Source organism: Amblyraja radiata, chromosome 4 (assembly GCF_010909765.2).
Source record: "Amblyraja radiata isolate CabotCenter1 chromosome 4, sAmbRad1.1.pri, whole genome shotgun sequence".
Classification (NCBI taxonomy): domain Eukaryota; kingdom Metazoa; phylum Chordata; class Chondrichthyes; order Rajiformes; family Rajidae; genus Amblyraja; species Amblyraja radiata.
In genome coordinates, this window is record NC_045959.1 from 104,169,816 (window position 1) to 104,195,227 (window position 25,412).

Below are 25,412 nucleotides of genomic sequence, written 5' to 3' on the forward strand. Positions count from 1 at the left end.
GGATCAAACCCGGGTCTCCGACGCTACAATTCGCTGTAAGGCAGCAACTCTACCGCTGCGCCACCATGACCGCTCTCTGCTCCACCATGACAGTATTTAATAAACAGTTCACAACTACAAAATTGTTTTTCATCGTTGCGTTGCAAGTAGGAATTGCATTCTTCCATTGTCACTACATATGACAATTAACCACTCTGCAACTTTCTTGAACTCTCTCTTCACTTTATTAATAGTCATTATCCAGTATTATGGTGTCGCTATCCCATAGTAGTGATGGCCTGGTTCATTGAAACAACTATATGAACAAAGGAAGGCTCGGACCGGGATAACACGAGCGGAACTGGTCATTCTAATTTTCTGAAAGAGAAGAAAAACACAAATATGAATAAATATATTATAGAACTCAGTTACGGGCAATGTGAAAACAAGAATTGATCATCCCAATATGTCAAAAAACTCAACAGAACACAAATCACAAAACAAACCTGGGCCCCCACTTGGACTCCCACTATTTTACCCCTTAAACCCCTCCTCCCTGCTACTTATCTCGCCCTGACCTCACAATCCGCAACTATTCAAACCTGTCTCATGTCGAATGTTCTTATCTCTGGCATTTCACAAGTTCACAAGTTGTAGGAGTAGAAAATAGGCCATTTGGCATTTGGAGTCTACTCCGCCATTCAATCATGGCTGATCTCTGCCTCATAATCCCTTTTTCCTGCCTTCTCCCCATAACCAGAAACACTAAGGGGCAGAAAACGCTGGTGGGTGTTGTGTACAGGCCACCTAACAGTAGTAGTGAAGTTGGAGATGGTATCAAACAGGAAATTAGAAATGCGTGCGACAAAGGCAAAACCATTATAATGGGTGACTTCAATCTACATATAGATTGGGTGAATCAAATTGGCAGGGGTGCTGAGGACGAGGATTTCTTGGAATGTATGCGGGATAGTTATCTAAATCAACATGTAGAGGAACCAACGAGAGAGCAGGCTATTTTAGACTGGGCATTGAGTAATGAGGAAGGGTTAGTTAGCAGTCTTGTTGTACGTGCCCCCTTGGGCAAGAGTGACCATAATATGGTTGAGTTCTTCATTAGGATGGAGAGTGACATTGTTAATTCAGAAACAATGGTTCTGAACTTAAAGAAAGGTAACTTTGAGGGTATGAGATGTGAATTGGCCAAGATTGACTGGCAATTAATTCTAAAAGGGTTGACGGTGGATATGCAATGGAAGACATTTAAAGACTGCATGGATGAACTACAAAAAATGTTCATCCCAGTTTGGCAAAAGAATAAATCAGGGAAGGTAGTGCATCCGTGGATAACAAGGGAAATCAGGGATAGTATCAAAGCGAATGATGATGCGTACAAATTAGCCAGAAAAAGCAGCATACCGGAGGACTGGGAGAAATTCAGAGACCAGCAGAGGAGGACAAAGGGCTTAATTAGGAAAGGAAAAATAGATTATGAAAGAAAACTGGCAGGGAACATAAAAACTGACTGCAAAAGTTTTTATAGATATGTGAAAAGAAAGAGATTAGTTAAAACAAATGTAGGTCCCTTGCAGTCAGAAACAGGTGAGTTGATCATGGGGAACAAGCATATGGCGGACCAATTGAATAACTACTTTGGTTCCGTCTTCACTAAGGAAGACATAAATAATCTGCCGGAAATAGCAGGGGACCGCGGGTCAAAGGAGTTGGAGGAATTGAGTGAAATCCAGGTTAGCCGGGAAGTGGTGTTGGGTAAATTGAATGGATTAAAGGCCGATAAATCCCCAGGGCCAGATAGGCTGCATCCCAGAGTACTTAAGGAAGTAGCTCCAGAAATAGTGGATGCATTAGTAATAATCTTTCAAAACTCTTTAGATTCTGGAGTAGTTCCTGAGGATTGGCGGGTAGCAAACGTAACCCCACTTTTTAAGAAGGGAGAGAGAAAACGGGGAATTACAGACCAGTTAGTCTAACATCGGTAGTGGGGAAACTGCTAGAGTCAGTTATTAAAGATGGGATAGCAGCACATTTGGAAAGTGGTGAAATCATTGGACAAAGTCAGCATGGATTTACAAAAGGTAAATCATGTCTGACGAATCTTATAGAATTTTTCGAGGATGTAACTAGTAGCGTGGATAGGGGAGAACCAGTGGATGTGGTGTATCTGGACTTCCAGAAGGCTTTCGACAAGGTCCCACATAAGAGATTAGTATACAAACTTAAAGCACACGGCATTGGGGGTTCAGTATTGATGTGGATAGAGAACTGGCTGGCAAACAGGAAGCAAAGAGTAGGAGTAAACAGGTCCTTTTCACAATGGCGGGCAGTGACTAGTGGGGTACCGCAAGGCTCAGTGCTGGGACCCCAGCTATTTACAATATATATTAATGATCTGGATGAGGGAATTGAAGGCAATATCTCCAAGTTTGCGGATGACACTAAGCTGGGGGGCAGTGTTAGCTGTGAGGAGGATGCTAGGAGACTGCAAGGTGACTTGGATAGGCTGGGTGAGGGGGCAAATGTTTGGCAGATGCAGTATAATGTGGATAAATGTGAGGTTATCCATTTTGGTGGCAAAAACAGGAAAGCAGACTATTATCTAAATGGTGGCCGACTAGGAAAAGGGGAGATGCAGCGAGACCTGGGTGTCATGGTACACCAGTCATTGAAAGTGGGCATGCAGGTGCAGCAGGCAGTGAAGAAAGCGAATGGTATGTTAGCTTTCATAGCAAAAGGATTTGAGTATAGGAGCAGGGAGGTTCTACTGCAGTTGTACAGGGTCTTGGTGAGACCACACCTGGAGTATTGCGTACAGTTTTGGTCTCCAAATCTGAGGAAGGACATTATTGCCATAGAGGGAGTGCAGAGAAGGTTCACCAGACTGATTCCTGGGATGTCAGGACTGTCTTATGAAGAAAGACTGGATAGACTTGGTTTATACTCTCTAGAATTTAGGAGATTGAGAGGGGATCTTATAGAAACTTATAAAATTCTTAAGGGGTTGGTACCCTTGACACCTGTTCTAATCAGGAATTTGTCTATCTCTGCCTTAGAAATATCCACTGACTTGGCCTCCACAGCCCTCTGCGACAATGAGTTCCACAGATTAACTACCCTCTGCCGAAAGAAGTTCTTCCTCACCTCCATTCTGAATAAGCAGCCTTTAATTCTGAGGCTGTGACCTCAGGCCCTAGACTCTCCCAGCAGTGGAAACATCCTTTCCACATCCACTCTATCTATGCCTTTCATTATCCTGTAAGTTTCAATGCCTCAACCTTCTAAACTCCAGCGAGTAGAGGCCCAGTGTTGTCAAACGCTCATCATATGCTAACCTACTCATTCCTGGGATCATTCTTGTAAACCTCCTCTGGACCCTCTCCAGAACCAGCACAGCCTTCCTCAGATATAGGGCCCAAATTTGCTCACAGTACTCCAAATGCGGTCTGACCAGTGCCTTAGAGTTTCAGCATTACATCTCTGCTTTTGTATTCCAGTCTTGATATAAATGCTCGCATTGAATTTGCCTTCCTTACTACCGATTCAACTTGCACAGTAACTTTTTGGGAGACCTGCACCAGCACTGTTCCGACCATCTGGCTGTAAAACTATCCCCCCTCCACCCCCACCCCCACACTTGTGTCGACCTATTGCCTGCCATGCTTTGTCCTCCCTCTCCCCTTTTCCAGCTTTCTTCTCCTCCCCAACAATCAGTCTGAGTTATTTCAACCAAGACACATCTATTTCCATTAATGTTTGACGCAAAACATTTTACCCGTGTTAGATCAACAAACGTCACACATTCAAGCCATGTGTTGAGAAAACTTTTTCCACATACAGCACACTTGCTCGCATTTTCCAATATCTTTTTCACTTCCGAGTAATGTTTAAAAATGGAATTTATTGAATTGCTCGTCATCTCATCCATGATATATCTTGCTGTAATCTCCTTCGACGAAGAAAGAGAACATGCAATTAGGAGAGCGATGATGGAATAACACAAGAGAGTAATAATGTGTATTTGAACCAATGTGTGGAGCAGCAGGAGATAGGTGAGATCCATTGATCTTATAGAGCTATACAAAATCGTGAGAGGAATAGATTGGGTAGACGCACTGAGTCAATAGACAATAGACAATAGGTGTAGGAGTCGGCCATTCGGCCCTTCGAGCCAGCACCGCCATTCAATGTGATCATGGCTGATCATCCCCAATCAGTGTCTCTTGTCTCATGAACCATAGGTTTAAGGTGAGGCGGGAAAGATTTAATATGAACCTGAAGGGTAACTTTTTCACGCAAAGGGTGGTGGGTGTATGGAACGAGCTGTCAAAGGAGGTAGTTGAGGTTGGTGCTATCGTAACGTTTAAGAAACATTTAGACAGGTGTTTAATGGAGTTTTTGGTTTGAAATGATTGATCATATTTTGAAACAACATACACTTATCTCCGAAGAGCCAATTTAGCACCTTATCCAAATTATATCCTCCTGCCCCTTCACTCAGAAGCCTGACATAAAGTGGCCAATAGTTTTCCAGAGACCCAGGTTTGAACCCGACCACTGGTGCTGTCTGTACAGAGTTTGTATGTTCTCCCTGTCACTGCGTAGGTTTTCTCCGGGTGCACCGGTTTCCACCCGCACTCCAACGACCTGTAGGTTAATTGGCTTCTGTAAATTGTCCCTTGTGTGTAGGACAGAACTAGTGTACAGGGATCGCAGGTCTTTGCGCACAGGGTGGGCCGAAGGGCCTATTTGCAGGTGGTATCTCTAAACTAAACTAAACTAAACTTAAGCTACTGTATGCCATGAAAACCTATCACATTGAGCTGACTTTTCCACAGAATTGGTGAATGTTTTATAGCTTCAATTCCTCATGAAGCTAGTTGTCATTTAGTTCATAAGTTCATAAGTTCTAAGAGCAGTATTAGGCCATTCAGTCCATCAAGTCTTCTCCGTCATTCAATCATGGCTGATCTATCTCTCCCTCTCAACCCTATTCTCCTGCCTTCTCCCCACAACCCCTGCCACCCGTACTAATCAATAATCAGTCGCTCTCCGCCTTAAAAACATCCTTACAAATAGTACACTGTCATTGTGCAACACCAGTAAAGATTGGAACAATTATTTTGGGGGAAAGAGCGGGGGGGTAAAGTGAGAATACCAACTTCCTAAAAAGAAACACTTCCTTCCCAGCACCACCCCTAACCCAAAGAGTATTAAATATAGTAGGAAATTTAGCAAATGTGTGTTTTTGTTTTTTTTAAAGGCAAGCCTCTTGCAGAGAATTTTTGTCTGGATGTAATTTAAGCTAATCACCAGGGGGGTGAAATGTCTAGAACATATGCAGTAGAAAAAACATGTTTTTCCTTCAATTTCAAGGCTTGCATTTATTTGAATATCTCTCTTGTCTCGTTCCCTTGGGTGCTAGTTTCCATTTTTCTGTTTCAAATTAGTGATTTGTAATAATGCCTCAAATATGTTCCCGGCTGGCCAAACTTGCAAGGCCAAGATACCGCTCGGCACGGATAGGCAACGTTCCGGGTCAGGACCTTTCTTTGGTCTGCTTGCAGTCGGAGGAAGAAAGTTGGACGTGAGGTGGGGCAGGACAAAGCCTGGCAAGTGATAGGTGTATACAGGGGCGGCACGGTGCTGCAGCGGTAGAGTTGCTGCCTTACAGTGCCAGGGGCCCGGTTCCATCCTGACTATGGGTGCTGTCTGTACGGTGTTTGTACGTTCTTCCCCGTGACGGTGTGGGAGTTCTCCAGGGAATTCCGGTTTCCTCCCACATTCCAAAGTCGTGCAGGTTTGTAGGTTAATTGACTTCGGTAAAAATTGTAAATTGTCAATAGTGTGTAGGATAGTGCTAGTGTACGGGGATCGCTGGGCGGCATGAGCTAAGTGGGCCGAAGGGCCTGTTTCCGCACTGTATCTCTAAACTAAACTAAAAAAAGGTAAGTGGGGTTTGATTGGCAAAGGCCAGAAATGGAAAAAAACAAAAGGTTAGGAGATAAAGGGAGAAGAGGGATGAAATATTAAGCCAGATGAGGAGGGGGAGGGGGGAGGAGGAGGGTAAAGGGAGGTGGGGGGATAGTGTGAGAAATGTGTGCACATCCAGGTGTGGCTCAGGGGAGAGAGGGAGGAAAAAAGGTAAGGTGGTGGTGGTGGGGGTGGTTTTGGTCAGTTAGTTAGTTATCTTAAATTGGAGAATTCTATATTCATACCATTGGGTTGTAATCTACCAATGGTTGTAAGTAGAATGTGAGGTGTTGTTGCTGCAGTTTGCGTGTGGCCAAAACCAATCCTCTTCCATTGTCGGAGTGAGGCCACACGAAACTGGAGGAACACCACCTAATATTCCACTTAGGTAGCTTGCAACCTAACGGTATGCACATTGAATTCTCCAATTTTAGTTAACTAACCTACTTCTTTAGTCCATCCCCCTCCCCGCTAACTCAGCTGGACTTATTTCTCCCCTTCCCCCATCCACTTCTACCTATATTCCTTTCTCTATGCGTACAATTCGCATCTCTCCTGCCCTTATCTTTCACCTTTTGCCTTTTTATCTCTGGCCTTTATCCAACCATCTGGCTATCAAAAATAAAACCCTTGCCTGTATCCACATGTCAGTCAGAAGAAGGGTCTCAACCCAAAACGTCACCCATTCTCTCGCTCCAGAGATGCTGCCTGTCCCGCTGAGTTATTCCAGCATTTTGTGCCCACATGTCACACGCCAGGCTTTTTCCTGCTTCTCATCTCTTCCAGCTTTCTCTCTCCTCCAACCCACCACAATCACAGTCTGAAGCAGGGACATGTGCCGATCCTCATGTCCCCAGAGGTGCTGCCTGACCTGCTGAGTTACTCTGGCTCATCATGTGCTTTCATTTATATTTTCCATCTCACATAAATACTTGCATCCCAACTGGGCAGCTCACAACTCACAAGTATGAATATTAGCTTCAAGTAGCCCTTGCATTCCCTCTCTCTCTCCGTCCGTCCCCCACCCTAGTCACCTTGCTAGTTTCACAGTTTGTATCCCTTAATTATCACCACTTCCGCAGCCAACAATGGACCATTGTGGGCTCCACCTTCCTTGAGTAGAGTGCAGAATGTCTAGGGTTGCTGAATCCAAGTCCTACGTTTCAGCAACTCCTGAAAAACTGGCCAAGGAATTGAACACCAGATTACAGGAAATTTAATTGATTTGTGGCAGAAATTGAACGAAAGTATTCTGCAATGAACACAATGAAAGTTGTGAAAAGCAAATGTAAGACATCTGGACTGAATGATGAAATTTAAATTAATGGTAGAGGATATTAACAGCACTATATCATGTACAAAATCATGAGAGGAATAGATCCGGTAGACGCACAGAGTCTCTTGCCCAGAGTAGGGGACTTGAGGACCAGAGGACAAAGGTTTAAGGGGAGGCGGGAAGGATTTAAGAAGAACATGCAGGGTAACTTTTTCATGCAAAGGGTGGTGCGTGTATGGGACGAGCTGCCGGAGGAGGTAGTTGAGCAGGTACTATCGCAACATTTAGGAAACATTTAGACAGGTACATGGATAGGACAAATTTCATAAGGTCATAAGGAATAGAAGTACAATTAGGTCATTCGGCCCATCACGATTTGGAGGGATATGTGCCAAATGCAGACAGGTGGGCCTAGTGCAGATGGGACATGTTGGCCGGTGTGGGCAAGTGGGCCGAAGGGGCTGTAAGACTATGACTCTATATATCTACCTTTGTATTCGCAAAGTTGTGATTTTATTTTCAGCATTAAAATCTTCATCATTTTGAAATGCTAATTTTAATACTGTTTTAGACACAACAGAAACCAAATACCTACTTGAAGAGCGTGACAAGTTTGGTATTCACCAATGTTAATCGTCAAAACATTTTATCACAGAATATCTTACAAACAAACATATCAGTCAGCAGTAGTAAGGAGAAGGGACTGGTTATGATGGTTTTTAACTCTTTGTCACACAAAGAGTTGCAGTGACTGCGGAGGCCTCAATAGGCCCGACCATGGGTGAACAAGAGGAAGTGGACTGGACTTTGTTGCCTTCCCTCACAGTGGGAACCATTGTGGGGGGATGTTTTTATGTTTTATGTTAAATTCTTTAATGTTGTGTTTTATTTTTGGTGTGCTGCAGATGGCTCGGAAAACATGGCTGCTGGAGGTGAGAGTGAACGCTAGCGCGATTGGCTGCCGCTGCTCTCTCTCCGAATTGTGTATTGTTGCTGTATATGTTGTTTTTGTTTCATGCTTGTTTTAACTGTAAGGTGTCCTTGAGAGTCCTGAAAGGCGCCCTATAAATAAAATGTATTATTATTATTAAATAAGATAACCTGCTTGTTAGTTTTAGTTTTAGAGATACAGCGTGGAAACAGGCCCTTCGGCCCACCGGGTCTGCACCGACCAGCGATCCCCGCATATTAATGCTGTCCTACACACACTAAGGAAAATTTACATTTATACTAAGCCAATTAACCTACAAACCTGTACATCTTTGGAGTGTGGGAGAAAACCGAATCTCTCAGAAAAAACCCACACAGGTCACGGGGAGAACGTACAAAAACTCCGTACAGACAGCCTCGTAGTAGCGATTGAACCCGGATCTCTGGCGCTGTAAGCGTTGTAAGGTAGCAACTCTACCGCCGCGCCACACTGCCGCCCTTGTTATTCATTTTAAGACAGAAAATAATTTGGACTTGTGAAAATATTTCTGAAGTCTGCTGAAATTGTAATGCAGTACTATAATCAAACTGCATGTGTCATTCTTGAGAGTAAAACAGATATTAAAGATTGCTAAGAACTATAAAAAATAAAGATTTGATTGAACTATTACAGTAGCACATTTTCAGAAATGCTCCTTAAACAAAAGTTCATAATCATTTACTCATCCAATACCACTAAAAATTGACCTTTTTTTAAATCACTGTAAAGGGTATTTTGCAAAGTGACATGTAAAGCTGACCATTGGCATTTCAGAGTCTTTCTAAAAGATAAAATGTTTTAAGAAAGTAAAGGATTTAGATGGCGACTTTATATATATTTTTAGCATGTTCAAGATACAAGTTTATTGACTATACTTGGGGCGGCACAGTGGCTCAGCGGTAGAGTTGCTGCCTTATGGCGCCGGAGACCTGGGTTTGATCCTGACTACGGGTGTTGTCTGTACATTGTTTGCACTTTCTTCCCGTGACCACGTGGGTTTTCTCCCGGTGCTCCTGATTCCTCCCACACTCCAAAGATGTGCAGGTTTGTAGGTTAACTGGCTTCAGTAAAACTATAAATAGTTCCTAGTGTGTAGGATAGTGCTAGTGTAGTAGGATAGTGATAGTGCTCTCTGGCTGCAGTGGGATGATTCAGTTGCCTGATAACAGCTAGGAAGAACCTGCCCCTGAATCTGCAGGTGTGTGTTTTCACACGCCTATACCTTTTGCCTGTTGGGAAAGAGGAGAAGAGGGAGTGGCCAGGGTGAGGTCATTTGATTGTGCTGCTGGCTTTGCCGAGGCAGCGTGAGGTATAAATTGAGTCTATAGAAGTGAGGTTGGTTTGTTTGATGGTCTGGGCCTATCCTATTTATGTACCTGTCTAATGTTTCATAAACATTGCAAGAGCCTCTGCTAAACGTTGCGATAGTACCTGGACAGTAATCTGGCAGAGCAAGTGAGGTGTCATTTTAGTGAGACGAATATCTTTATAATTGCATTCCAGCAGGTTACACAATAATGCTGAAAAGTAACCACATTATATCCTCATAATATACAAACAATTACCTGAAGAGATAAAACTTCATTTTGTTGTGCTGATGAAATCAGATTTTTTTCCAACAGTGGATTCTGCTCATAGTAAAGTTCATCCAATTTCAGCTCCAACAACTTTGGAATTAAAAGTACAAAATTAAGAAAATATTGTTGTTTGCTATGATGAATGTTTTATTTGATGATGGTACACATCAGTACGGCACCTCTAAAAAGTTAAAAACTAGATTTTTAAATGTTTAGAATTTTTTTAATGTTATAGAGTAAGTGAGTCCTACAGCATGGAAACAGGCCCTTCGGCCCAACTTGCCCAAAATGCCCCATCTACATTAGTCCCAACAGCCTGCATTTGGTCCATATCCCTCTAAACCTGTCCTATCCATGTACCTGTCTCAATATTTCTTAAACGTTGTGATGGTACCTGCCTCAATTGCCTCCCCCTCGGTTCGTTCCATGCACCCACCACCCGATTACCAAACAATTAATAAAAATCAAATAATAAAACATGAATCAAATTAGGCAGTCTGGCCTTTGACCAACAATCTGTCGTAGACACCAACAACAAGGAACGATATCTGTATCGCCACCTTTTTGACAACTGGAAAAGCATTAGTGCGGCACGGTGGCGCAGCGGTAGAGTTGCTGCCTTACGGCATTTGTAGTGCCGGAGCCCCGGGTTCTGACTACGGGTGCTGTCAGTACGGAGTCTGTATGTTCGACCTGTGACCCGCGTGGGTTTTCTCGGAGATCTTCGGTTTCCACCCACACTCCAAAGACGTACAGGTATGTAGGTAAATTGGCTTGGTATAAGTGTAAATTGTCCCTAGAGTGTGTAGAATAGTGTTAATGTGCAGGGATCGCTGGCTGGTGCGGACTCGGTGGGCCGATGGGTCTGTTTCCGTGCTGTATCTCTAAACTAAACTAGACGATGATTAGTATAAAAGAGAATGGAAGTAGAGGCAACAAATAAACAATATTAATTTTTCATAATATGTAACAAAATGTTTCTTTAGCCTTCAATTTTCCTTTCTCCATATCTGAATTGTTTATCATTCAAAGGTTAATTGGCTAATTGGCTTGGTATAAATGTAAATTGTCCCTAGTGTGTGTAGTGTGCAGGGATCACTGGTCGACGTGGACTCGGTGGGCCGAAGGGCCTGTTTCGTGCTGTATTGCTAAACTAAACTAAACTGCAAATCATCAGGAAGGCCCACTCTTGAATTGGAGGATTGTTACAATAGCATTTTTTGTACATTAAAATGAAAGTGAACTGGGGATTAGAACGCTTAGGTTTCAAGGATCTGCGTAAATCCAAGAGACGAGACAGATTGAAAAATGGTTATATTCTACGTCTTGCCAGTATGCAGCCATTTTGCCTGAAGTAGGAGAAGCGGGAAGACAAGGAAGATAAGGAGAATAGCAGGACAATCAATGCAGATGATATAGTGAAGGGGAGGAGGAGGTAAAGAACGCAGGGAACGAGGGTGAAGAAGTGAAGAGGATGAGCTACAGGAGAAATATGAAGACTGTGGGTGATAGAGGGTCCCATTTTGATTTGCTGAAAAATTGCAGTTAATTGGCCTTCAATTTAGTTGATTCAATTTGGCATTATCATGTTCACTAGTTGTCAAGTTATAGGAGTAGAATTAGTCCATTTGGCCCATCGAATCAACATCCGCCATTCAATCATGGCTGATCTCTGCCTCATAATCCCATTTTCCTGGCTTCTCCCATTCTCATCAAGAACTTGTCCATCTCTGCCTTAAGAATATCCACTGACTTGGCCTCCACAGCCCTCTGTGGCAATGAGTTCCACAGATTAACCACCCCGTGACTACAGAGGTCAGAGACTATTGTGTCAGAGACAGTGGTAGTCTGCGCCACATGAAAGAACTGGCCAAAATACCAGCTTAGGCTAATAAGTAACTACATGAAAGTATGAAGTTATAATGCTATAGCTACAGTGTGGGGAGAGGGTAAGTAAAAGAAGCTCACTTAATCAAGCTTAGGGCACAGTGGTCGAGTTGATGCCTTACAGCGCTAGAGACCCCGGTTCGATCCTGACTACGGGTGCTGTCTGTACAGTTTGTATGTTCTCCCTGAGACCGCGTGGGATGCCCCGGGTGCTCCGGTTTCCTCCCACTTCTCCAAAGACGCACAGGTTTGTAGGTTAATTGGCTTCGGTAAATATTGTAAACTGTCCATGGTGTGTGGGATCGTGCTTGTGTACGGGGATCACTTGTCGGCGCGGACTCAATGGGACTGTTTCCATGCCGTGTCCCTCAACTCCAGTTTAAATTCCATTTGGAATATTTTGGAGGACCAGGAAACCAAGAAACTAAACTAAACTAAAGCTGATGAAGGGTCTCGACCTGAAACGTCATCTATTCCTTTTCTCCAGAGATGCTGCCTCACCCGCTGAGTTACTCCAGCATTTTGTGTCCATCTTAAACTAAAGCTGCATTTTACCCAATCAAGACATATTATAGACGAGGGAGTCTGAAGAAGGGTCTCGACCCGAAAAGTCACCTATTCCTTCGCTCCATAGATGCTGCCTCAACCGCTGAGTTTCTCCAGCATTTTTGTCTACCATCGTCGAGGGAGAAGTTGGATTTGAGAAGGAGGGTTAGATATGTGAAAACCATCACCTGCAATAATCCCTGCCTGCTGCTAGCCAAAGTAGAGAGCGAGATTGCTTTGTCAGTACAACATGAATAAATAGTAGTTGCCTAGAGACAAGACATTAAATTTAAAATTATGCAAAGCGGCCAGACGTGAATGAAACAACAAACCAGCAAATCATTGCATGGCAGTGAATTCTCCTCCCGGCTACTGAGACAATGGAATTGACTGTTGCCAGCCTGTTGTGGCTTCCAGCCACTCTGCACCATTTTGTCTTGTAGGAAAACAATATGCTGGTAAATATGTTGTAATGTGTTTCCATTGCTGAATAACTGTGCATATGCTGCGAGCTTTGGGTGTCAGCGCTAGTTCTTAGATGTGGAGCTATGAATCAAAATTTCTTGTCATTATTAGACATTGACTCCATCTACATTTCATGCTGCAAGGGCACCAGTCTGTTCAGGGACCAGTGATTATAAACGTTGGGGAGGGGGGGCATTTGCAGTTGTATGAGACGTCGGCGAGGCCACATTTTGAGTGTTGTGTTCACTTTGGGGCACCATGTTATAGGAGAGATATTGTCAAGCTGGAAACGGTGCAGAGAAGATTTACGAGGATGTTGCCAGGACTGGGACCTGAGCTTTCGGGAGAGGTTGAGCAGGCTGGGATTCTATTTCTTGGAACGCAGGGGGATGAGAGGCGGTCTTATAGAGGTGTATAAGATCATGAGAGGAATAGATCCGGTAAACACAAAGAGTCTCGTGCCCAGAGTAGGGGGATCGAGAACCGGAGGACAGAGGTTTAAGGTGAGGGGAGAAAGATTTAGGTGTATGGGATGAGCTGCTGGAGGAGATAGTTGAGGCAGGTGCTATCACAACGTTTAAGAAATATTTAGGCAGGTACATGGATAGGACAGGTTTGGAGGGATATGGGCCAAATTCAGGCAGGTGGCACCAGTGTAGATGGGACGTTGGCCGGTATGGGTAAGTGGGCCAAAGGGCCTGTTTCCACGCTGTATGTAACTCTATATATCTACCTCTGTGTTTGCAAACCGTGATTTTATTTTCAGCATTAAAATCTTTATCATTCATAGTACCAATTATCTACTCGAAAAGCTTTGACAAGTTTGGTATTGAACACAGTTAAGGCAGGTACTATGGCAATGCTTAAAAAGCATTTAGACATGGGGATAGGATGGGTTTAGAGGGATATGGGCCAAATGGGAGCAGGTGGGACTAGTGAGATTGGACATGTTGTTCGGCGTGGCCGAATGGCCTGTTTCCACGCTGTATGACTCATGGACTAATTCTGTTTTTTTATTCTCCCCTCTTTGGTACCAATTTCCCCAAATTCGGCAAGAACTGACAGCAGCCAATTATTGGAATTGGTTTCCTACACATCTTTGAGATGTAGGGCGGAAACCAAAGTAGCCAGAGGAAAGCCACATGTTTACAGAGCAAAGACGCAAACTCCACAGACAACACTGGAGGTCAGCATTGAACCCAGGCCACTGAGGCATCAACTCTACCACCTGTGCTGCAACACTGCCCTCTGGTGGTCATAAGGATTAGATAAAATGTGCAAAAACAATGTATCTGTGGATTGTATTTTAAGGATTAGGATTTACCTTTGTTGGAAAGATAGTTAACAGATTTCCAGCCACATCGAGAACTTTTAAATTGCATAGTTTGCTCAATTCCTAGAAAATTGACACAGTAGCAAAAGTTACTTTCTTTACTTCTAGAAAACTAGAAAACAACTGGTCTTTCTTTTTCCCTTTATAAATAATGAACAGCTTCACAACATAATTTAACAGGATTTAACAGAAATCGCAGAAGAGATTCACATTCGACTAAATGTCTAGTTTCAAGGCTGAAAACATTATATTTGTGTACAAAAAATCATGTACTTTTAACTATTTTATTGAGCAGTGATAATTCAGCTCATAATAAAATTAAAAGAGAAGGCAATAGAGATAACCAGGGACAGTTTCTTCCCAACTGTCATCAGGCAACTGAACCATGCTCTCAACTAGCGAGCGATCCTGAGCTACCAGCTAACTTATTGGAGACCCCCGGACTATCTTTAATCAAACTTTACTGGACTTTACCTTGCACTAAACATCATTCCCTTCATTCCGTATCAGCATGGCGCGGCGGTAGTGTTACTGCCTTACAGCGCTAAAGACCCGGGTTCGATCCTGACTACAGGTGCTGCCTGATGGAGTTTGTACATTCTCCCCATGACCACGTGGGTTTTCCCCGGGTGCTCCGGTTTCCTCCCACAGGCCAAAGATGTACATGTTTATAGGTTAATTGGCTTTGGTAAAAAAAAATCGTAAATTTTCCCGAGTGTGTAGGATAGTGCTAGTGTATGGGGATCGCAGGTCGTCGCAGACTAGGTGGGCTGAAGGGCCTGTTTCTACACAGTATGTCTAAAACTAAAACTGTACATGCTGGACAACTCGATGGTAATCATGTATAGTCTTTCCGCTGACTCTCGGGACAACCGTGGCAATCGATGAGTCGAATTTGCCCCCTGTGGCCGGAGTTCTGGAAGTCCAGCCTAGCCGGGTACCATTGATGACTTCCGAGGCCTGTATCTTGGCCCCTGGGTGGCCTAGGCGGACCGTTCTGGAACCGTTCGATTATTCTCAGAGGCCCTGACCTCTGCTGGTCCGGCAAAACAGATAATCCAGCAAGGCTCTGGAACCAAGCGTGCCGGAAAATAGGTGGTGGACGTATATGGAACAGGTATATTTACCAATCTCAGGAATAAATCACAAACAGATGTTTTTGACAAGTGATCCAATTTTTTTTTCATGATATCTTCACAATGGTTGTAAGCTATGAGTGACTTATATAATTATATTTAACAGGCATTTTATTTGGGATTTGACAAACATCATGTTATACATACTAGCTAACCCAGTTGATCGATTCCTCACATAAAACAGAGGGTTTATGCTTCAAATCAGGGCAGGAGTACATATCCTAAACAGACATGACTGAAAGAGTGCTGTTTTGCCAAGACTTGCCAAATTCTCAACTAAGACATCACATCAAGATCTTGTCAGCCGACTCAGGTTGACAACATTCTCTCATTGTGACGTCCAGGTTCAGAAAGCTTCCTCCCTACAGCAATCAGGCTATTAAACACTACAAATAAGCTCTGAACTACATAGACTTATTTGCACTATTGTTGTTGGTTTGTTTTTGTATTTGTGTATGTATATACATGACACACATACTGAACTTGTTTTCCTCATTTATTATATTGTTTACACTGAACTATGTTTACATATTCTGTTGTGCTGCTGCAAGTAAGAATTTCTTTGTTTTATCTGGGACATATGACAATAAAACACTCTTGACTATGATATTGTTATTAGATTTACAAGTTTAGCTTTGTTTAGTTTAGAGATGCAGCACAGGCCCTTCGGTCCACGGGTTCCTGACGACCAGCAATCCCCATACACTATCGCTATCCTACACACTAAGGACAATTTACAATCTTTACCGAAGCCAATTAACCTACAAACCCGCACGTCATTGGGGTGTGGGAGGAAAACGGAGCACCTGGGGAAAACCCAAGCAGGCATGGGGAGAACGTACAAACTCCACACAGACAAGCACCCATAGCCAGGATCGAACTCAGGTCTCTGGCGCTGCAAGGCAGCAACTCTACCGCTGCGCCAGTGTGCCACCTTTCAGCATGCCCTTCAGCGATGTTGAGTCGCTCCCAAACTTTGCGTTCTACTTATTTTGCAGTGACATCAGAAGAACTACACAAACCTAGGAAAACTAATGCATCAACTTTTTCCATGAAGGAGCAAAACAAAAGTTGTGAGAATCCCTGTGGAAATTAATGTCCCACAGAGACGTACATATGTAGTAATGCTCTTTCACAATAACTTACTTCTGGAAGCTCCTCGATTTGGTTTCTTGGCAGAGAAAGCTTCTTTAGGTTAGTCAAATATCCAATATCATGTGGAAGTAATTTAAGGTTATTGTTTGCTAAGTGCAGCTCACAAAGATGCTGCAGGAGACAAAGTTTGTTCGGAATGCTACCCAGTTGATTGTTGTTGACGTAAAGATACTTGAGTTCCAACAGCCTGCAACATAATAAAACAGTGAAATAGTGGCACATTCCATAAATAAAATATTCTTTACCAGGGATTATTTGAGAGCTAAACTGAGACAAAGCAAATTGAAATGATGTTGTATTTTAAGTGAGAGTTCCCCTGCACCACCATTCAAATTCAAAATGATTCCACTTCAAGGGACAATAAAGCCTGATGTGGTTTACATTTAATCTAATATTAACTAATTTACACCAAGGTGGCGGTAAAGTGGCATAGCGGTAGAGTTGCAGCCTTACAACGCCACAGACCCGGGTTCGATCCTGACTACGGGTGCTGTCTGTACGGAGTATGTACGTTCTCCCTGTGACCACATGGGTTTTCTCCGGGTGCTCTGGTTTCCTCCCACACTCCAAAGACGTGCAGGTTTGTGGGCTAATTGGCTTCGGTAAAAATTGTAAATTAGATTAGAATTAGAATTAGATTCCTTTATTGTCATTCAGACCTTTCGGTCTGAACGAAATTATGTTGCCTGCAGTCACACACAGAACCAATAAAAACAAAACATACAACAAACACAAATTAAACATCCACCACAGTGAGTTCACCAAGCACATCCTCACTGTGATGGAGGCAAAAGTCTTAGTCTCCGTCTCGCCCCTCCTTGTTCTCCCTCTGCGCTGAGGCGATCGATCCAGGCCGGAGATGCCGCCCTCCAGTCCAGCGGACCTCCGTGGTGATGTCGCCGCCACCGAAAGCCGGAACGCCGTCTCCGCTCCGAGACGGCCCGCCACAGCATCAGCTCCGGGCAGCCGCCCCAGCTCTAGGCCGCCGCCCCAGCTCCGGGTCCCGCAGTCTCCGCTCCGGGCCTGCCGCCCCAGCTCCGGGTCCCGCAGTCTCCGCTCCAGGCCGCTGCCCCAGCTCCAGGTCCCGCAGTCTCAGCTCCGAGCCGCTGCCCCAGCTCCGGGTCCCGCAGTCTCTGCTCCAGGTCGCCGCCCCAGCTCCGGGTCCCGCAGTCTCAGCTCCGAGCCGCTGCCCCAGCTCCGGGTCCGCAGTCTCCGCTCTGAGTCCCGCTGCATCAGCTCCAATTGTCCCTAGTGTATAGGATGGTGCTAGGGTACGGGGTGATCGCTGGTCGGCGCGGACTCGTTGGGCTGAAGGGCCTGTTTCCGCACTGTATTTCTAAAGTTTAAAGCAGCGTTTCTCAACCGGGGTTCCCCGGAACGCTAGGGTTCCACTAGAGGTCGCTAGGGGTTCCGAGAGAAATAGTGATAAATAGGCTAATCATGTAAATGCATTTTTGAGTCAATTTTGTGTTTAAATTCATATTCGTAATTTTATTATACACGTACGGCATATTTAGCGACTTCTATTTAGCATATTTAGCGACGTCTATACGGCGCCAGTGTGAAACGGCCTTTAGTGGTCAGTGGACAGGAGCTGTACAGGAGTGTATCATCGTGACTCACTCGAGTACAGACGCATGCACGGTCTCCATCAGTCTTGTCTGTGCTTCCTGGCATGCAGGTACAGACCCTCATTCACCCACATTAATTAGTCATTTTTACCCTATCATTTAGGGATGTTATATGAATTTTTAAAATTTAAGTATGTTTATGTTTATTTTTGTTAGGTTATCAAAAGTTTATTTATGTATGTTTTTGTTAGTTTATGAAAAGTTTATGTGTGTTGTTTTCTCTCTCTCTCCTCTCTCTCTCCTCCAAGGTTAGTTCTTCTGTTTGCCTTTATTTGCTTCCGTTTTGAACAAGCAGTTTGATTTCAGTTTTTTTTTGCATTGTCAATTAACTTGAGAAAAACATAATTTATTTTTTGCTTAAACCAGTTATCAGAAAAATATATTATGTTTGCGTTATGAACTTTAAGTTTATGAAAGAGAAAGAAAGAGATTAGTAAAGATATATAATCATTTTTAAGTAGGGGTTCCCTGAGACATGAAAATTATTTCAAGGGTTCCGCAAGGGTAAAAAGGTTGAGAAACTCTGGTCTAAAGTAAAGTAAAGTCTCGTGAAAAAAAGTCAAACTTTCTGAAAATGAATTATCAGGAGCTTTTGGAGACAATTGGAGATTCAAGAATTGGTTAACCATGCACATTTAAGATTCTCTATAGTTTAGTGAGTGTCTACACAAAACAGCACAAAGTGCTGGAATACTCAGCGGGTCAGGTAGCACCTGTGGAGGACATACTATAGATAGGTGACATATTAGGTTGGGACACTCCTTCAGACCCGCCACTGCTCTATACAGTATATTGTAGCTATCAAAGCCAGAACGTCCAAGACTTTATTTCAAATAAATGTTGTCTTAGTTAAACCAAAGCAGCAAACTATATGGTAAGGGTTAGGATTACATCTGAGTTCCCAGACTATTCAGAATAGACAATAGTCGTGTGAAGATGATGGATGAAGTCAGCAATATGCTATTGGCAAAGCTGGAATTACGTATGAAGGTATCATAAATTCACAAATTATAGAAGCAGAATTCAGCCCATCAAGTCTATTCTGCAATTCAATCATGGCTGACCTATCATTCCCTCTCAAACCCATTCTCCTGCCTTCTCCCCATAACCCCTGACACCCATTCTAATCAAAAATATGTCAATCTCTGCCTTAAAAATACCCAATGATGGCCTCCACAGCCTTCTGTGGCAATGAATTCCACAGATAAAGACATTTCTCCTCAATATTTTTCTTTCTAAAAGTACGTCCTTTTATTCTGAGGCTACAACCTCTGGTCCTAGACTCTCCACTGGTGGAAACATCCTCTCCACATCCGCTCTATCCAGGCCTTTCACAATTTGGTAAGTTTCAATCAGGTCCCCCCTCACCATGGCTAAAGTCTTCACCGTCAGGATAAATGTAGAGATAGTGTTCTTTATTGTGACCATTTGACTGTGGGGGGTAGACACAAAAAGCTGGAGTAAGTCAGCGGGACAGGCAGCATCTCTGGAGAGCAAGAATGGGTGATGTTTCGGGTGGAGACCCTTATAGACTACAGATAATAAGTGCAGGAGTAGGCCATTCGGCCCTTCGAGCCAGCACCGCCATTCACTGTGATTATGGCTGATTATCCACAATCAGTACCCCGTTCCTGCCTTCTCCCCATATCCCTTGACTCCGCTATCTTTAAGAGCTCTATCTAACTCCCTCTTGAAAGCATCCAGAGACTTGGCTTACATTGCCATCTGAGGCAGAGAATTCCACAGATCCACAACTCTCTGGGTGAAAAAGTGTTTCCTCGTCTCCGTTCTAAATGGCCTACCCCTTATTCTTAGACTGTGGCCCCTGGTTCTGGACTCCCCCAACATCGGGAACATGTTTCTCTCCTTTCGCGTGTCCAATCCCTTAATAATCTTATATGTTTCATTAAGATCCCCTCCATTCCTTCTAAATTCCAGTGTATAAAAGCTTATTACTGTAATATAATGAAAAGTCACTTCTAGTACCTGTCCATTTCAGCAGGCAGAGTTGTCAGCTTGTTGTCATTCAGATTCAAGAAAACTAAGTTTCCTAAGCCCTCTGAAATGACAAAAGAAAATGTGAATTTAAAAGTTTTAAATAACTGTACAAAATAGCACTCTAGACATATGCACAATGTCAATTGCCCGTACTGCATTATTAATGTACAAAGTTCCAAGTAGAGTTTTAAGAGAAAGGAGATTTAAGGTCTGCATTTACTGCCTTTTAGTTTCTGGCTCAAACTAGTACTGGGAAAGAGAGACACAAAATGCTTGGACAACATCTATGGGGAAAGCTAGACAGCATCTCTGGGGAAAAGGAATAGGTGGCGTTTCCCTCCAGTGATGCTGCCTGACCCGCTGAGTGACTCCAGCATTTTTTATCTATGCTCGGTATAAACCAGCATCTGGAGTTCCTTCCTGCACTAATACTGGATAAGCTTGATTTCAGAAAGCTTACAATTTGTGGTATTGATCAGAAGTTTATTGTCTTATTTAGCAAGCACAAATGTAAAAATGTATCTTCATGAATTAAGCGTACTATGCTTTAGATGCATTTCGGTACCAGACATGGAAACAGTTGAGAGTTTATTAATAACCTTCCGAGAACTCCGTTATTAAATTTAGTAAACAGCAATATTAATGTTTTGGTTGGGGTAGTGCGAACTAAGGCAATGGAAATAGAAAATGTTTATTTATAGGTGTGATGACAACAGGTCCTAGAGTCGTAGACTCATTCAGCATGGAGACAGGCCATTTGGCCCAATTTACCCATGCCGACCAAGATGCTCCTCTTAGCTAGTCCCACCTTCCCGCATTTGGCCCTTATCCCTCTAAACCTTTCCCATCCATGTACCTGTCCAAATGTCTTTTAAATGCTGTTATACTACCTGCATCAACTACCTCTGTGTGAATCATTTGCTCCTCAATTTCCTATCAAACCTTTCCCTTCTCACCGTAAACTAATGTCCTCTGGTTCTTGATTTTGTTTCTCTGGGTAAATGACTGTGCATTCACCCTATCTATCCCCCTCATGATTTTAAATATGTGGTAGATATATTAACAATTCAGTGCTGTAACAGTGCTGTGTGTTATAATGTTATCAAATTGCCTTTAAACGTACTTGCATTGTGAATTAAACATTTTTTCCCACTCTTGTTGCTTCTGTATTGCGATATAACTTCTCATCGCTCAGTTTATAGCAATTTTACTTTGGACTGAGTTGTCATGCTTTCAAATCTAATGGAACGTTTGACTGCAATAATATTTCCGCTGTGATCTCAGAGGTGGCAACATTCACAAGAGATATTAGACCAAGTCTATTCTAAAGGGTGAACATCCTGGTATTACTTAACAAAGCAGCGGACTTATCCCAGATATCCTGGCTGAATATTTTTCAGCATATGAAGAAGGGTCCTGACCAAAACGTCACATATCCATGTTCTCCAGAGATGCCTCCTGACCCGCTGAGTTACTGCAGCACATTGAGTCCTTTTTAAAAACTAAAACACAATGGGAGGGAGGTTGGTTTGTGTGATGGTCTGGACTGCGTCCACAATTCTCTGCAGTTTCTTGCCTCATGAGTTGACTGTAAAAAAACTTGATATGTTCTGGGAATCTTCCCGAGAGCAGCCTGTTTAAGTGGCTCACAATGCAACTCTCTCAACTCACATCAATTTTGATAAGATTGTGAGGTAAAGAAGAAACATAATATAAAATCAAAATAATGCGTGAAAAGAAGCAGATGAGCTGAGTGATGAGAAAGCAATGTAAGGATGTATAAGGATTATTGATATAAGTAGTATAAGCAGTAGTTTTGAAGGTAGACACAAAATACTGGAGTAATGGGCCTGTCCCACTTAGGCGACTTTTTAGGCGACTGCAGGAGACTATGCAGTCGCCACATGTTCGCGGGTGGTTGCCGGGGAGTCGCCTTCATGGTCGTGAGGAGTTCCCGCATTCTGGGAACTAGTCGTGGCCTCATTATGGTCGCCGCGAATTTTACAACATGTTGAAGAATTAGCGGCGACCAGAATGAAGCCGCCATGGAGAGTAGCGAGAATTCTCGTGCCTTGGGTGGGTCGCCATGAGGTCCTAGTGAGTTGCCAGGAAGTCGAAGGTTCTCATAGGTTGTAGCCGGTGCTGACCGGAAAATTTCATTGGCTCATTTGGGAAAAAAAACGTAAGCAGTAATTTTTAAATGTTCGCCGAGCTTCACAGCCATGTATCTCTGGTTTCTTAAAAGTTGTCTCCACTTCTTCTCCCTCCTTCCCCCTCCCCCTCTTTTAAAAGACTTACCGTACACTGTGCTAGCCATCTTAATGACGTCGCCAACCTTCCTGTTCGTCGCGGTGTGTCTGTATCACATTGGCTGTGCACCGTGTGAATTTCACTTAGACAGCACTCCCCCCGCTTGCCCTGTACCCCGCCTGCACAATGGGCTGGTGAAGGAAGCGATGTGTGTGTGTTCCACTGTGACAGTCGTCGTTCCAGTTGGCGGTTTTTCAGGTGACTGCCAGCAACTTGACAGTCGCCTGAAAATTCGCCTAAGTGGGACAGGTCCATAACTCAGCGGGTGAGGCAGCATTTCTGGAGAGAAGGAATGGGCGTCTTTTCGGATCGAGACTCTTCTTAATTTTGATATACATAGGTAGGATACAACCACTAGGAAGGTGGTCAGCAGTTTCGAAGATAATCGCGGAAGCCAACTCATTAGTGTCAGAGACAGGAGGAAGGCTACAGCCCTAAATCCTCCCACAGCGGTCTTCATGTCCCCCCACGGCTCCCGTGTGTGTGGCTTGCACATCGGTCTCGACAGCCCCACTCAAGCCAACAAGACATGATGCCGCACAACCATGCTATCGTCGTCTACGATGGGCCACCACCATGAAGGGAAACAACAGGAATCTTTATATCTATCACATGGTGGGAAAAAGATGCAGTCATCAATTCTGTGGATGACAGAATACCAGCATATCTTTAGCTATTTAGTACTTACTAGACTAAGTGGGACCCGTTGGATCCCAGCATCACATGGGAGGGCAGGTCACCAACGCAATATTCCACCTCTCCACCAATTCCAATATTGCTCGCCAGTGGGGGGGGGGGGGGGCTTTCTGTTGCGCCGAAGGTACTGGTTTCCAGAGGGCTAGTATAGACATTGTGGGCCGAATGGATTCTTGGGCTGGCAGCCAACTGTTGCAACGATTGTAAAAGCCAAGCCAAGGCAAACAATTGGGCAGCAGCCACCCGACAACCAAAACTCATTTTGTGAACACAAACTCGTTAAAAAAGGCGAGGCAAACAATTGGGCAGCAGCCACCCGACAACCAAAATTCATTTTGTGAACACAAACTTGTTAAAGAGGCGAGGCAAACATTAAACATTAATATCTCTCTGATATTTCATCGATGGGAAAAATCCTCCGGTTCCGGAAGGCGGCTCTGAGCGAGGTGGCCAGAAATTACGGCCGTAGGTGGCAGCGTTCTCTCGGAAATCACACCACAGCGAGCCAAAAGCGGTCAAGATCAGACTTTTAGTAATATAGATTTAAAGATACAGCATGGAAACAGGCCCTTCGGTCCACCGAGTCCACGGCGACCATCGATCACCCATTCACACTAGTTCTGTGTTAGCCCACATTCGCATCCACTCAGTACACATGACGGGCAATTTACAGCAGCCAAATAACCAACAAACCCACACGTTTTTGGGATGTGGAAGGAAACCGGAGGAAACCCCCATGGTCACCCGGGAGAACGTGCAAAGTCCACACAGGTATCACCTGAAGTCAGGATTGAACCCCTGGTCTACCAGCTGCATCACTGTGCCACCCTGAAGCTATACGTCAGGGGGGGGGGGGAAATCTGCCTTTGCATAGTACTGAGTAATTGTTTTGTGATAGATATTGATGATAGATTCTGTATTGTTTAATTTTCCATTCCTTTCTATGTGGCATCTTTTAATTTGTTATGCATATGGCATAGACAATTATTATGATAAGGTATATAGTATACAAACAATTACATTATCCCATTGATAACATGGATAGTTATGTCTGAAAAAAAAAAAGTTTCTATCATCATTTAATCCACAATTCAAAATTATGCATTTAATTTTTTAAATAGCAAACGTATGAGTTGAACACAAAATAACTCAGTGGGTCAGGCAGCGTTCTGGAAGACGTTTCGGATCGAGTCCTTTCATTAATTGGGTTGTGCTTTTTTATATTAACTTCTGATTTAAAACATTACATATTTATGTAAATTTGTGCTGTCAATTTTAATTATATTTGAGAACAGTCAGGTATGTAAATAGAATGTGTAACTGATAGAAAATGGAACAGACATATTTCGCTTGGGCACCTTTCAGCCCAGCCGTATGAATATTTATTTCTCTAATTTCAAATAACTCCTGCATCCCCCCCCTCCCTCCCCCTCCCTCCCCCCCCTCTCCAACCCGAAATGTCACCTAATCTTTTTCTCCCAAGATGCTGTCTGACCAGCTTTTTAGGTCTACCTTCGGTTTAAACTAGCATCTGCAGTTCCTTCCTACACATTTTGTCGATTCCTATTTTGTTTGACGCCTGCATTGGTTTCAATATATCTCTCTCTCTCTCTCTCTCTCTCTCTCTCTCTCTCTCTCTCTCTCTCTCTCTCTCTCTCTCCCCCCCACCCCCCCCCCCCCCCCCACCCCCCCCCCCCCCCCCACCCACCCCCCATCCCCAGCACTTTCTGTCTATCTTAGGCACGACTATTTCTGCTTAACAACTTAGGTGTTGATCTTTATTCCACTGGTTAAACCTCTCTCCATCTGATCACACAAGCAGAAAATTGGTGAAGAAAAATATCTGGAAGTTGGCACTTCACATTTGGTCTCTAAAAATTAAGGGAACAAGCACAGCAATATGATCTAAACATTAACCTCAATAACACAACAAACTGAGGGATATCCAAAATTAATTACAAGGCAGAGGAAGAAAGCTGGCATACAACATTGAAAGTGACAGTGCGATCACAATGAGAATCTTTTTTTTTGTGGACTGAATCATTGTGAACATTCAGTAATAGATTTACCTTCACACTGCTACTTTTCACAGGGTGCATAAATCATTTGTAATAGCCTGTTTTATGTGGGCTTGTAGCATCAATTGGTTTAAATCAAAGTCATTAATGGGAGCTCAGGAATTTTTCAGATTAGAACTGGACTAAATCAATGAACAAAAGAGTTGTCACAATTCTATTGGTTTTATGTATCGGGATTTTTTTTTTACAAAAAAGTATTTTTTGCAAGCAAAAGATAGATGGTCATCCTCTTCAAATGAAGGATGACTTGCATCCACCCTGTTTTATTGAGTTATGGGGTGGTGAATGGGGTCAATGTGGGAATTGTAGATTTTCTGGGTGGGTTGGGTTGATTGTGATAGAATTACAGAAAATACTGGAGATACTCAGATCTAAAGCGGGACAGGT

The 25,412-nt window shown here is 43.5% G+C and overlaps 1 protein-coding gene across 7 annotated transcripts in view; it reads right to left on the minus strand.

The window, feature by feature from the left end:
* Positions 1 to 201: 201 nt before the first annotated feature.
* lrrc69 (leucine rich repeat containing 69) overlaps positions 202 to 25,412 on the minus strand; it is a 36,690-nt gene continuing 11,479 nt past the window's right edge. Inside the window, exons 3-8 of one of the 7 annotated variants that reach the window (XM_033020144.1) lie at positions 19,930 to 20,002; positions 16,304 to 16,499; positions 14,013 to 14,084; positions 9,779 to 9,880; positions 3,833 to 3,943; positions 202 to 357 (exon numbers count right to left, since the gene is read on the minus strand). In XM_033020144.1, coding sequence (XP_032876035.1) covers positions 247 to 357; positions 3,833 to 3,943; positions 9,779 to 9,880; positions 14,013 to 14,084; positions 16,304 to 16,499; positions 19,930 to 20,002 — 665 coding nt within the window. In that variant the 3' untranslated portion in view covers positions 202 to 246. Of the gene's footprint in view, positions 358 to 3,769; positions 3,944 to 9,778; positions 9,881 to 14,012; positions 14,085 to 16,303; positions 16,500 to 19,929; positions 20,003 to 25,412 lie in introns of all 7 variants that reach the window. The other 6 variants (XM_033020143.1, XM_033020145.1, XM_033020146.1 and 3 more) reach the window with 6 other exon arrangements.